Source organism: Nerophis lumbriciformis, linkage group LG10 (assembly GCF_033978685.3).
Source record: "Nerophis lumbriciformis linkage group LG10, RoL_Nlum_v2.1, whole genome shotgun sequence".
Taxonomy (NCBI): domain Eukaryota; kingdom Metazoa; phylum Chordata; class Actinopteri; order Syngnathiformes; family Syngnathidae; genus Nerophis; species Nerophis lumbriciformis.
In genome coordinates this window covers 47087393-47101023 of record NC_084557.2, presented here as the reverse complement: position 1 = coordinate 47101023, position 13631 = coordinate 47087393, and the positions used below count along the sequence as shown (strand labels likewise).

Below are 13631 nucleotides of genomic sequence, written 5' to 3'. Positions count from 1 at the left end.
GTATTATCATTAAACACCTTTAATTTTTTAACAATATTAACTATATGTGTTAAACATGCTTGTATTATCATTAAACACCTTTAACTTGTTAACAATATTAACTATATGTATTAAACATGCTTGTATTATCATTAAACACCTTTAATTTTTTTAACAATATTAACTATATGTGTTAAACATACTTGCATTATCATTAAACACCTTTAACTTGTTAACAAAAACATATATTTCATAAATAAGTAAATATAAATTATATAAATGAATGAGGTAGATCCCCACGACTTGATCAATTGAAAAGTAGCTCGCCTGCAGAAAAAGTGAGAGTACCCCTGCTTTAGACCATAACCAAGCATGCATCAGTATAGCTCTTGTCTTAAAGTAGGTGTACTGTCACCACCTGTCACATCACACCCTGACTTATTTGGAATTTTTTGCTGTTTTCCTGTGTAGTGTTTTAGTTCTTGTCTTGCGTTCCTATTATGGTGGCTTTTTCTCTTGTTTTGGTATTTTACTGAAGCAGTTTCATGTCTTCCTTTGAGCGATATTTCCCGCATCTACTTTGTTTTAGCAATCAGTTGTCTTTATCCTTCTTTGTGGGGACATTGTCTATTGTCATGTCATGTTTGGATGTACTTTGTGGACGACATCTTTGCTCCACAGTAAGTCTTTGCTGTCGTCCAGCATTCTGTTTTTGTTTACTTTGTAGCCGTTCAGTTTTAGTTTCGTTCTGCATAGCCTTCCCTAAGCTTCAATGTCTTTTCTTCGGAGGCCTTACCTTTTGTTTATTTTTGATTTAAGCATTAGATACCTTTTTACTTGCACGTTAAAATTATTCCCGAGCGCGGCCAACGCTGCTGCCCACTGCTCCCCTCACCTTCCAGGGGGTGATCAAGGGTGATGGGTCCTCCTGGTACCCCAGCACCTCCAAAACCCTCAAATCTAGACTCCAAACATCCCAGAACAAGCTAGTCAGGTTACTTTTAGACCTCCACCCCAGATTACATCTCACTCCTACCCACTTCTCCAAAGTGGGCTGGCTAAGGGTGGAGGACAGAGTAAAACAACTTGCACTGAGCCTGGTCTATAAAATCCGCTACACCTCCCTGATACCGAAGTACATGTCAAAGTACTTCCAGAACGTAAATGACCGACATAACCACAACACCAGGGGGAGCTCCACTAACCACGTTTAACCCAGATTCCGACAAAGGTCTTAACTTATTCTCTTTCTATGCCACATCAATATGGAATGCACTCCCAACATGTGTAAAAGAAAGGGCATCTCTATCCTCCTTCAAAACTGCACTAAAAGAACACCTCCAGGCAACCTCAACCCTTGACTAACACCCTCCCCCTTCCACATCCCACCTCCCTGGATTGTAAATAATCAAATGTAAATAATTAAATGCATATACCGTATTTTTCAGAATATAAGTCGCAGTTTTTTTCATAGTTTGGCCGGGGGTGCGACTTATACTCAGGAGCGACTTATGTGTGAAATGATTAACACATTAGCGTAAAATATCAAATAATATTATTTATCTCATTCACGTAAGAGACTAGACGTATAAGATTTCATGGGATTTAGCGATTAGGAGTGACAGATTGTTTGGTAAACGTATAGCATGTTCTATATGTTATGCAGTGACGTGCGGTGAGGTTGATGACTGGTGAGGCACTGACTTCATCACAGTCAGATTTACAAACATATGAACCCTAAAGAGTATCTTATTCACCATTTGATTGGCAGCAGTTAACGGGTTATGTTTAAAAGCTCATACCAGCATTCTTCCCTGCTTGGCACTCAGCATCAAGGCTTGGAATTGGGGGTTAAATCACCAAAAATGATTCCCAGGCGCGGCGCCGCTGCTGCCCACTGCTCCCCTCACCTCCCAGGGGGTGATCAAGGGGATGGGTCAAATGCAGAGGACAAATTTCATTACACCTAGTGTGTGTGTGACAATCATTGGTACTTTAAATTAACTTTAACTTTACACATAGAAACTGTAGCACACAAAAAAGCACATTTAATAAAAAAAACGTTATTATGGTCTTACCTTTACTTAGAAATTAAGTCCATGCGCCACAACTAAAGCCCTCACTTCAACTTTCCACGTGCAAGATTGAATCTATTTAAAAAAGTGTAACCGAGGGTTTATAAATGTCGCCTATACTGTATGAAACTACAAAATAACAAACACGGAGGCTCCAGTTTACACAAGGACCACTTTATTTACCTTCTTTCAAAAACCTCCGCAACGTGACATCACTTCCGCTCTTAGCGCCTTCAAAATAAGAGCTCAAGGCATATACTGTATAACAGCGCATAACAGGAACTTAACATCACAAAGAGGAAAGCCCATGAAAATAGGTTACAAAAGTTATTTAATAAGAAGCCAAAAAGTGCAAAAACAATAATGTTCGTGTTGGAGGAGTTGTGAATTAGGTACACCTGCAGTCTGCAGGTGTATCTAATGTTGTGTCCCTGCAGTCATTCACAACTCCTCCAACACCAACATTATTGTTTTTGCACTTTTTGGCTTCTTATGAAATAATTTTTTTAAATAGATTCAATCTTGCACGTGGAAAGTTTAAGTGTGGGCTTTAGTTGATATAATAATTCTACGGCGGGGGTGCAGGAGGCGAGCCTCAGCCAGTGCGTCTTTTGCAGCCGTTTTATGATCGCTCAGCACAAGAAATACTTTACACACATACAGTTGTTGACAAAATACACTGTACATTATATACCTCAGCTAACTAAACTATGGAAATGTATAATATAATTCATATAGCAATACAGTCTCACTGCACAGCAGGCCAGCAGTTAGCCGAGTCATTGCGCAATCCATGTTGAGGCACTGAGTGACGTGCCTCAACTGGCTGCTGTTCACCGCACCGTCTCTTCTCAGTATTTGAACGGCAAATGTGAAAATTCAGCGATTTTGAATAACAATAATCTAAAACTGGTGAAGTTAAATGGAAAATAACTTTATAGTATAATCACTGGATACATATAACAATTTAATTTTTTTTTCTTTCTTTTTACATTTTTTTTCTTTCCATGATGGCAGGTGAGGCCCCTGCACGTCACTGATGTTATGTTATAGTTATTTGAATGACTCTTACCATAATATGTTACGTTAACATACCAGTTGGTTATTTATGCCTCATATAACGTACACTTATTCAGCCAGTTGTTCACTATTCTTTATTTATTTTAAATTGCCTTTCAAATGTCTATTCTTGCTGTTGGCTTTTATCAAATACATTTCCCCCAAAAATGCGACTTATACTCCAGTGCGACTTATATATGTTTTTTTTCCTTCTTTATTATGCATTTTCGGCAGGTGCGACTTATACTCCGGTGCGGCTTATATATGTTTTTTTTCCTTCTTTATTATGCATTTTCGGCAGGTGCGACTTATACTCCGGTGCGGCTTATACTCCGAAAAATACGGTACTCCTTACTTTTACATCTCTAAAGTAACAGTACTCTTACTTGAGTACAATTTCTGGCTACTCTACCCACCTCTGCGAATGGGATACGAAACAAGTGAATAGATTTTGGGGGTGAACTGAATCACCGTCTTGATTATAGGATTTTTTTAAAATGTTTTTTTCCTTAATTTCTTAGGAGAAAGTAGTTTGTGAATGTTAACAAAATACATCACCCGAGAGGAGTTCACTGTAATCTCCAAACCACGTTGGACATATTTTCCCTCGTGTGATGTTTACTATTGAAAGGTCTGGTGAGATTATCTTTACTCATGACTCTCTGTTTCTGTGTAGTTTCTCTCTTCTCCCTCCCCATCCTCATGTAGACTCTCTTAGCCGAAACCTTGCACTTAATCACTCCCCCGCACAGCTCACCTCTGAGGAATTTATAGACCTCTGCAACCTTGCCATGCCAGTTCTGCGGTTGAATTATCTTTTCAAACAATTATCACTCCTTTCATTTTTGGCTCTCGGGGCGGGGGGACTGCCTTTTTTTAGCCTTAAAATAAAGATTTATCGAAATGCATCCAACCCACAGCTCTTTGCAGTTAGCGTCGTAAAGTGGCGTCCACTTGTTCTGCTGGTGAGGTTGCCACTTGATGCACTGATAGTTGGGATCCAAGTAGCTGTTGTCCGCATCCTGCATCAAACCTGTAATAAAGAAATGTAAAATGTGAGGATTTAAGTAATGATGCCCAAAACTACCATTTTGTGCAGACTTAATAGTTAAGACTGGGTGATGTAAAGGTGAGGAAGACAGAAAGATGTCTGCCTACCTACCTGGTTCTTGTTTGATGATACCTGTGAGGATTTGGGAATTGAGGGTGCTGTTGGGTGATTCACAGTGCTTCCTCTTTTTGGCCTGGTGGACAGGAATTCCGCTTTTGCAGCAAACAAAAAAACACATTTCTAATTATACGGCGAGGGAACGAGAACGTCTTCTTTCCAACGGTCACTCACTCTTGGCCCTGCGGGTGCTGCAGCAGCTGGTGGAGCATCTGTGTCTGCTGCAGGTCTCCGCCCGCACTCGTGACCGGGCCGATGGGATACTGCGATATTATTGGCTCGGGCTTCAGGTACATGTCCCGGTGCATGCTGGGATAGTGCCCGTGCGGTGGAAGGGGTGGCGTCGGGGTCATGTGACACATGTTTTCCGGTGTCATGGTCCTTATCATGTTGGGATCTAAAAGACACAGTCGCATGTTTACACAATCAAAAATGTGGTAGTGACGTGCGGTGAGGTTGATGGCTGGTGAGGCACTGACTTCATCACAGTCAGATTTACAAACATATGAACCCTAAAGAGTATCTTATTCACCATTTGATTGGCAGCAGTTAACGGATTATGTTTAAAAGCTCATACCAGCATTCTTCCCTGCTTGGCACTCAGCATCAAGGGTTGGAATTGGGGGTTAAATCACCAAAAATTATTCCCGGGCGAAGCACCGCTGCTGCCCACTGCTCCCCTCACCTCCCAGGGGGTGAGAAAGGGATGGGTCAAATGCAGAGGACAAATTTCATTACACCTAGTGTGTGTGTGACAATCATTGGTACTTTAACTTAACTTTAACTTTACACATACAAACTGTAGCACACAAAAAAGCACATTTAATAAAAAAACGTTATTATGGTCTTATCTTTACTTATAAATGCGCCACTGTTGTGCTGGATTAATGAACCCCCTGACGGGAGTGTTATATCAACTAAAGCCCTCACTTCAACTTTCCACGTGCAAGATTGAATCTATTTAAAAAAGTGTAACCGAGGGTTTATAAATGTCGCCTATACTGTATGAAACTACAAAATAACAAACACGGAGGCTCCAGTTTACACGAGGACCACTTTATTTACCTTCTTTCAAAAACCTCCGCATCGTGACATCACTTCCGCTCTTAGCGCCTTCAAAATAAGAGCTCAAGGCATATACTGTATAACAGCGCATAACAGGAACTTAACATCACAAAGAGGAAAGCCCATAAAAATAGGTTACAAAAGTTATTTAATAAGAAGCCAAAAAGTGCAAAAACAATAATGTTCGTGTTGGAGGAGTTGTGAATTAGGTACACCTGCAGTCTGCAGGTGTACCTAATGTTGTGGCCCTGCAGTCATTCACAACTCCTTCAACACGAACATTATTGTTTTTGCACTTTTTGGCTTCTTATGAAATAACTTTTTTAAATAGATTCAATCTTGCGCGTGGAAAGTTTAAGTGTGGGCTTTAGTTGATATAACAATTCTACGGTGGGGGTGCAGGAGGCGAGCCTCAGCCAGTGCGTCTTTTGCAGCCGTTTTATGATCGCTCAGCACAAGAAATACGTTACACACATACAGTTGTTGACAAAATACACTGTACATTATATACCTCAGCTAACTAAACTATGGAAATGTATAATATAATTCATATAGCAATACGGTCTCACTGCACAGCAGGCCAGTAGTTAGCCGAGTCCGCAATCCATGTTGAGGCACTGAGTGACGTGCCTCGACTGGCTGCTGTTCACCTCACCGTCTCTTCTCAGTATTTGAACGGCAAATGTGAAAATTCAGCGATTTTGAATAAAAATAATCTAAAACTGGTGAAGTTAAATGGAAAATAACTTTATTGTATAATCACTGGATACATTTAACAATTTAATATATATTTTTTTCTTTTTACATTTTTTTTCTTTCCATGACTGCACGTCACTGAAAATGTGTCATTTTGATAGTAGGCTAATATAGCTAATATAGACACTTACGTCATGTGTTGCCTTCCTTACAACACTTATATAAGACTTTTAATTTTTTGCTGCTCCAGACAGATTTGTTTTTTTGTATTTTTGGTCCAATATGGCTCTTTCAACGTTTTGGGTTACCGACCCCCTGATCTACATTAATAGAACCTCAACAAGTTGTAAATCAAGTTGTTTGTATTCATCAAGTGATAATAATAGTGTTATTAAAAAACAATATGTTGCTGTTTCCAGTGTTGAGTTATTTATTTTACACTATCACACAGATTCACTTTTTGCCGACAAAACTGTATCAAATTAAAGCCCTTGAATCCAATCACATCGTTCTAGACCAGGGGTCGGCAACCCGCGGCTCCGGAGCCGCATGCGGCTCTTTGATCACTCTGATGCGGCTCAGCTGCATACTTTCCGACCCTCCCGATTTTCCCGGGAGATCTCCCGGATTTCGGTGCCTCTCGCAGAAAACTCCCGGGATTGATATTCTCCGATTTTCACCCTAACAATAATAATAAGGGCATGCCATGATGGTACTGCATTTAGCGCCCTCTACAATCTGTACCAACAGCGTGCCAGCTCAGCCTTTTGTTGTATGCATCTTCCACTTGTACACGCAAGTGACAGCAAGGCATACTTGGTCAACAGCCACACAGGTTAAACTGACGGTGGCCATATAAAACAACTATAAGACTCTTACTAATAATGCGCCACACTTTGAACCAAAACCAAACAAGAATGACAAACACATTTCGGGAGAACATCTGCACCTTAACACAACATAAACACAACAGAACAAATACCCAGAATCCCATGCAGCCCTGAATCTTCCGGGCTACATTATACACCCCTGCTACCACCAAACCCCGCCCCCCGTGCGTCGGTTGAGGTGGGCGGGGTTTGGTAGCGGGGGGGGTGTATAATGTAGCCCGAAAGAGTTAGGGCTGCATGGGATTCTGGGTATTTGTTCTGTTGTGTTTATGTTGTGTTACGGTGCAGATGTTCTCCCGAAATGTGTTTGTCATTCTTGTTTGGTGTGGGTTCACAGTGTGGCGCATTATTAGTAAGAGTGTTAAAGTTGTTTATACTGCCACCGTCAGTGTAACCTGTGCGGTTGTTGACCAAGTATGCCTTGCTGTCACTTACGTGAGCAAGCAGAAGCCCCATACAACGTGTGGCTGGGTCGGCACGGTGCTTGTAGTGGGCGCTAAATGCTGTACCATCACGGCACGTTCGAGATAATAGTTGCCCCGAAATTCGTAGTCTGCTGGAAAAATCGGGAGGGTTGATAAGTATGACGCTGTCAAGCACCATTCATATAAAACTCACAGGCCGCACTAACATTCAATGTTCATATTAAGGTGTGGGCCGCGTGTCTGAGACCCTTGGTTTATACATAGCACAAAGCAAAAAAAAAACTTTGTATGCAGTGTTATTTCATTTTAAATTTCAAAAGATTTTTGTGGCTCCCATTGTTTTCTTTAATTTGTGAAACTGGTCAAAATGGCTCTTTGAGTGGTAAAGGTTGCCGACCCCTGTTCTAGAGTAACTATGTAAAGTCAAATCAAATTCTTGTAAATACTGTACAAATTGTCAAATTTTTACACTGTATTTATTAGGGATGTGTCAAACTTTACTAAAGCACACTGCAAAAACTGAAATCTAAGTAAATTAAATATCTCAAATAAGGGTTAGGCCAAAGGTCAATGATCGATTTTGTAATCGTATCAGCTGATCTGAGGCCGTATGTTTTGGACACTCGGGTGAAGAGAGGGGCTGAACTGTCAAATGATCACCATCTGGTGGTGAGTTGTGTCAGATGGCGGGGGAAACCTCTGGACAGACCTGGCAAACCCAAGCGTTTAGTGCGGGTGAACTGGGAACGTTTGAAGGAGTCCTCTGTCCGGAAGGACTTCAACTCCCACCTCCGGCGGGACTTCTCTGCCATCCCTGTGGCGGTTGGGGACATTGAACAGGAATGGACAATGTTCAAAGCCTCTATTGCTAAAGCTGCAGCTGCGAGCTGTAGCCAGAAGGTCTTAGGTGCCTCAAGGGGCGGTAACCCTCGAACACCCTGGTGGACAGTGGTGGTCAGGGAAGCCGTCCGACTGAAGAAGAAGTTCTACCAGGGTATGTTATCCCAGGGGACTCCGGAGGCAGTTGCAAGGTACCGACAGGCCCGAAGGGCAGCGGCCGTGGCTGTGGACGAGCCTAAGCAGAGGGTGTGGGAGCAGTTCGGGGAATCCATGGAGAAGGACTATCGGGCGGAACCAAAGCTGTTCTGGAAGACCATACGGCACCTCAGGAGGGGGAAGCAGGGAACCATCCAAGCTGTGTACGGCAAGGATGGGACTTTGCTGACTTCAAGTGAGGAAGTCGTAGGGCGTTGGAGAGAGCACTTTGAGGAACTCCTGAACCCAAATACATCAGACACACCCTCCCTGATCGGCGCATAGCCTGAGGATGATGGGGGATCGACGTTGATCTCTCGGAGTGAAGTCACTGAGGTACTTAGACAACTCCACAGTGGCAAAGCTCCGGGGGTTGACGAGATCCGTCCAGAAATGCTGAAGGCTCTGGGTGTTGATGGGCTGTCTTGGTTGATACGCCTTTTCAACATTGCGTGGAAGTCTGGGACAGTGCCGAGGGAGTGGCAGGGTGGTTCCCCTTTTCAAAAAAGGGGACCAGTGGGTGTGTGCTAATTACAGGGGTATCACACTACTCAGCCTCCCTGGGAAAGTTTACGCCAAGGTACTGGAAAGGAGGGTCCGGCCGATAGTCGAACCTCAGATTCAAGAGGAGTAATGTGGATTCCGTCCTGGTCGTGGAACGACTGACCAGCTCTTTACTCTTGCGGGAATCCTGGAGAAGGCCTGGGAGTATGCCTATCCAGTCTACATGTGCTTTCTGGATTTGGAGAAGGCGTATGACCGGGTCCCCCGGGAGATCTTGTGGGAGGTGCTGAGGGAATACGGAGTGAGGGGAACCCTGCTGAGGGCCATACAATCTCTGTACAACCAAAGCGAGAGTTGTGTCCGGGTGCTTGGATGTAAGTCGGATCCGTTTCCAGGGCTGCGCTCTGTCACCTATCCTGTTTGTGATTTTCATGGACAGGATTTCTAGGCAGAGTCGTGGCCATGGCGGAGAGGGTATACGTCTTGGGGGGCTAAAGGTTGCGTCACTGCTGTTTGTACATGATGTGGTCCTGATTGCACCTTCGGTTCGTGACCTTCAGCTCTCACTGGATCGGTTCGCAGCTGAGTGTTCAGCGGCTGGAATGAGGATCAGCATCTCCAAATCTGAGGGCATGGTTCTCAGCAGGAAACCGATGGTTTGTACAGTCCAGGTAGAGGACGAGACTCTGTCCCAGGTGGAGGAGTTTAAGTATCTCGGGGTATTGTTCACGAGTGAGGGAAAGATGGAGAAGGAAATCAGCTGGAGAATCGGAGCAGCTCGGGCAGTATTGCAGTCTCTCTGCCGCACTGTTGTGACGAAACGAGAGCTGAGCCAGAAGGGAAAGCTCTCGGTCTACCGAGCTATCTACATTCCTACTCTCACCTATGGTCATGAAGTGTGGGTCATGCCCGAAAGAATAAGATTGCGGATACAAGCGGCCGAAATTAGTTTCCTCAGAAGGGTGGCTGGCATCTCCCTTAGAGATAGGGTGAAAAGTTCAGTCACCCGAAAGAGACTCGGAGTAGAGCCGCTGCTCCTTCGCTTGGAAAGGAGCCAGCTTAGGTGGTTCGGGCATCTCGTGCGGATGCCTCACGAGGTTTCTCCCTAGGGATGTCCTCGTTGCACGTCCCACTGGGAGGAGACCCCGCGGCAGGCCAAGGACCAGATGGGGGGATTACATCTCCTCTCTGGTCTGGGAACGCTTCGGGATACCCCAGGAGGAAGTTGCTAATGTTGCTTTGCAGAGGGAAGTCTGGTGGTCTCTGCTGGAGCTGCTGTCCCCGTGACCCGATTCCGGATAAGCGGTTGAAGATGGATGGAAATAAGGGTGATATTTGCTTATTTTCTGTCTGATAAGATAATTCTTCCCACTAAGCAGATTTTATGTTAGAGTGTTTTACTTGTTTTAAGGGTTTTGGTCCTAAATGATCTCAGTAAGATATTACAGCTTGTTGCTGAGATTTGATGACCTATATTGAGTTGAAACTAGAATATCAAGTGTTGCAAAGCTGTGTCATCAACACTCACAAGTATAAAACTACTTTCTACTAAATTTCTTATTTAAAGCATGAAAAAAAATAATTCATGACTTTGACACAATTGTGTCTCATAATCAAAACAGATGACAGCCAAATGGACTTTGCTGTTTTATTTTCAATGAAACAATAGAAAACACGTACTCATATAGTAGTACAGTTGGCACAGTACAGTAAACTGACAGTTAATATTTAAACATTTAACATGTGACATTTCTAACTATTTTGAACAGAAATAGTTCATGCACAAATTTATAAATATATATATATATATATATATATATATATATATTCCTTGCACACTAATTGACTGAAAGAGTACGCACTTGGCGCGATAATGTCATGTTATCGATGGAAAAATGCATTTTTCGACAATATGATTTGCCTGAGCGGCTTGGAGACCCCGAGAGTAACAAGCGCTTGCCTTGTTGCCTTTCTATTAAGAACAATAAATTAGTTTTTAGTATAAGTTTGCTGGTTTCAAGAAATGTAATGCCGAGCGCGTATCATTATGTCAAGATAATGGCACTAGCATTTACTTCATTTAAGAATATATTTCAACATATTGAGCAAAAAGTTCTCTTTTTTTTCTACCAAGAAAAGTGCACTTTTTATTAGTGAGAATATACTTATTTTAAGCTATTTTGGTGTTCATTGAAGTTAGCTAATTTTACTTGTTTTGGAAAGTCTTGACAAGCCAAATTTTCTTGTTCTATTGGCAGATAATTTTGCTTAGTTCAAGTAAAATACCCCTCATTTTTGTATTTTTTTTCTTTCTTGTTTTTGAACACTGACTTTTTGCAGTGCACGTGCCTCACAATACGAAGGTCCTGACTAGTCCTGAGTTCAATCCTGGGCTCTGGATCTTTCTGTGTGGAGTTTACATGTTCTCCCCGTGACTGCGTGGGTTCCCTCCGGGTACTCCGGCTTCCTCCCACCTCTAAAGATATGCACCTGGGGATAGGCTCCTCCCACCTCCAAAGACATGCACCTGGGGATAGGTTGATTGGCAACACTAAATAGTCCCTAGTGTGTGAATGTGAGTGTGAATGTCGTCTGTCTATCTGTGTTGGCCCTGTGATGAGGTGGCGACTTGTCCAGGGTGTACCCCGCCTTCCGCCCGAATGCAGCTGGGATAGGCTCCAGCACCCCCCGCGATCCCAAAAGGGACAAGCGGTAGAAAATGGATGGATGGATATAATCATTCAGTGAGGAAGCATTTAAAATAAAGATGTTTTGTTAATCAATGACAGATAGAATCTGTGTGGTATCTTTAATATCGATCTGGTTGCACGTGAACTGGATTTTTGGGCTTGTCTTTAAGATCTGTTGAATAGACTTAGGTGATGAGTAACCTATATATTGATTTGAGTGTAAACCTTAGTTTTGTCAAGTGTGAAAAACGTCTACATTTATGATTACCATATGCATTCTTGGCATGCCTTCTCAATTGTTGCTTTTATTGCTGCCAAAAAGTCCTGCACTGCAATGTTCATTTTATTCACGGTTATTCTTTCATTGTCATTTAATTTGATCATACTGACTGTAATCCTTCAAGGGGAACTGTAATTTATAGTCTGCTGCATATATTGTGTTACACACCACCAGTGTTGGGACTAACTGTAACGGCGTTACTTTCGGCGGTAAATAGTAATCTAACGCGTTATTTTTCATATTCAGTAACTCAGTTACCGTTACTACATGATGCGTTACTGCGTTATTTTACGTTATTTTTTATGTAGTATCGGCTAGAAACTGAGAAGATCTGAGTGTGTTTTATTGGAGCGCTGCGGAAGAAGCGACAAGGAAGTGTGTATGTATGTGTGTGTGGGAGGGGGCGTGTCTGTGTTTACTAACAAGACAATGGCGAAGCCCGAAGCCGAGTTTCTTAACATGGAGATATTCTCACTACTTTTCTTTTGTCGACCTCAAAGAAAATAACATTTTAGTTAAATGTAAGTTGTGTCTTGGATTAAAGATCCTATCCTAGCAATTCAAATCTGCTGAAACAGCTACAAAAGCAACATGCTTCGACGAAGCTAGTAAAGAGAGACACACTTCACCTCCTAAGCAACAGCGGCTGGATTTTAACGAGGCACTGCGCACTGAAGGTACACCACAACAACACCAGGGGGAGCTCCACTAACCACGTTAAACCCAGATTCCGATCTAACAAAGGTCTTAACTCATTCTCCTTCTATGCCACATCAATATGGAATGCGCTACCAACAGGTGTAAAAGAAAGGGCATCTCTATCCTCCTTCAAAACCGCACTAAAAGAACACCTCCAGGCAACTTCAACCGTAAACTAACAAACTTTATTTCATATCCCACCTCTCCGGATAGTAAATAATCAAATGTAAATAATCAAATGTAGATACTTATTCTTATGCTCTCTGATCTCTATACCAAGTCGGTCCTACACTGTTCCAATGTCCATTTCTCTGATGATGCAATTGCTGATGACTGAAGTGTTGATATCAACCAAACCTAACCCCCCTCCACCCCCCGGATTGTAAATAATGTAAATAATTCAATGTATATACTTTGGTGTTTATCTTGTGTGATGACTGTATTATGATGATAGTATATATTTGTAACATGAATCAATTTAAGTGGACCCCGACTTAAACAAGTTGAAAAACTTATTCGGGTGTTACCATTTAGTGGTCAATTGTACGGAATATGTACTGTACTGTGCAATCTACTAATAAAAGTCTCAATCAATCAATCAATCAATCAAAACTCTGTCAATTCTCTCATATACTGTTGCTCTTTCATGCTAGACTTCTAGAGTGTTTGATTATCACATCACTCTAAATGTATAGACTATAAAGTTCACAAACATAAAGAGGGATGCTAGTGGGCCAGGCCAATCTTTCCTTATCTCTAAACTAAAACTGGGGAAATGTGTAGAGTGTTCTGGGCTTCAGACATGATTTTATTTCACAATTCCTTGAGAGAAAAAAACGCCTGGTTAGGCTTTGTGTATGTAGTGTGTGCCTTCCTTGCTTTACAGCTATGTTGTTATTATGCTGTTTGTTACTTATGTATGTTATGTTGTGTCATAATCTGTGGTTTGGATCATGTTTTATGTTATTTTCTGTTTAAAGACTCCATAGTTCCTGGTTGCACTTCCTTGTTTGTTTGTTACCTTGACAACCGTTAGTGTCACCTGTTTTACGTCTTGGACTCATGC

At 42.2% G+C, this 13631-nt stretch overlaps 1 protein-coding gene across 5 annotated transcripts in view; it reads right to left on the bottom strand.

Moving 5' to 3' along the window:
- myrf (myelin regulatory factor) overlaps positions 1-13631 on the bottom strand; it is a 198459-nt gene that overhangs the window by 91822 nt on the left and 93006 nt on the right. For 4 of the 5 annotated variants that reach the window (XM_072913970.1, XM_072913971.1, XM_061969539.2 and 1 more), the window contains exons 5-7: positions 4456-4678; positions 4276-4376; positions 4032-4146 (exon numbers count right to left, since the gene is read on the bottom strand). In XM_072913970.1, coding sequence (XP_072770071.1) covers positions 4032-4146; positions 4276-4376; positions 4456-4678 — 439 coding nt within the window. The remainder of the gene's footprint in view (positions 1-4031; positions 4147-4275; positions 4377-4455; positions 4679-13631) is intronic. The other variant, XM_072913972.1, reaches the window with a different exon arrangement.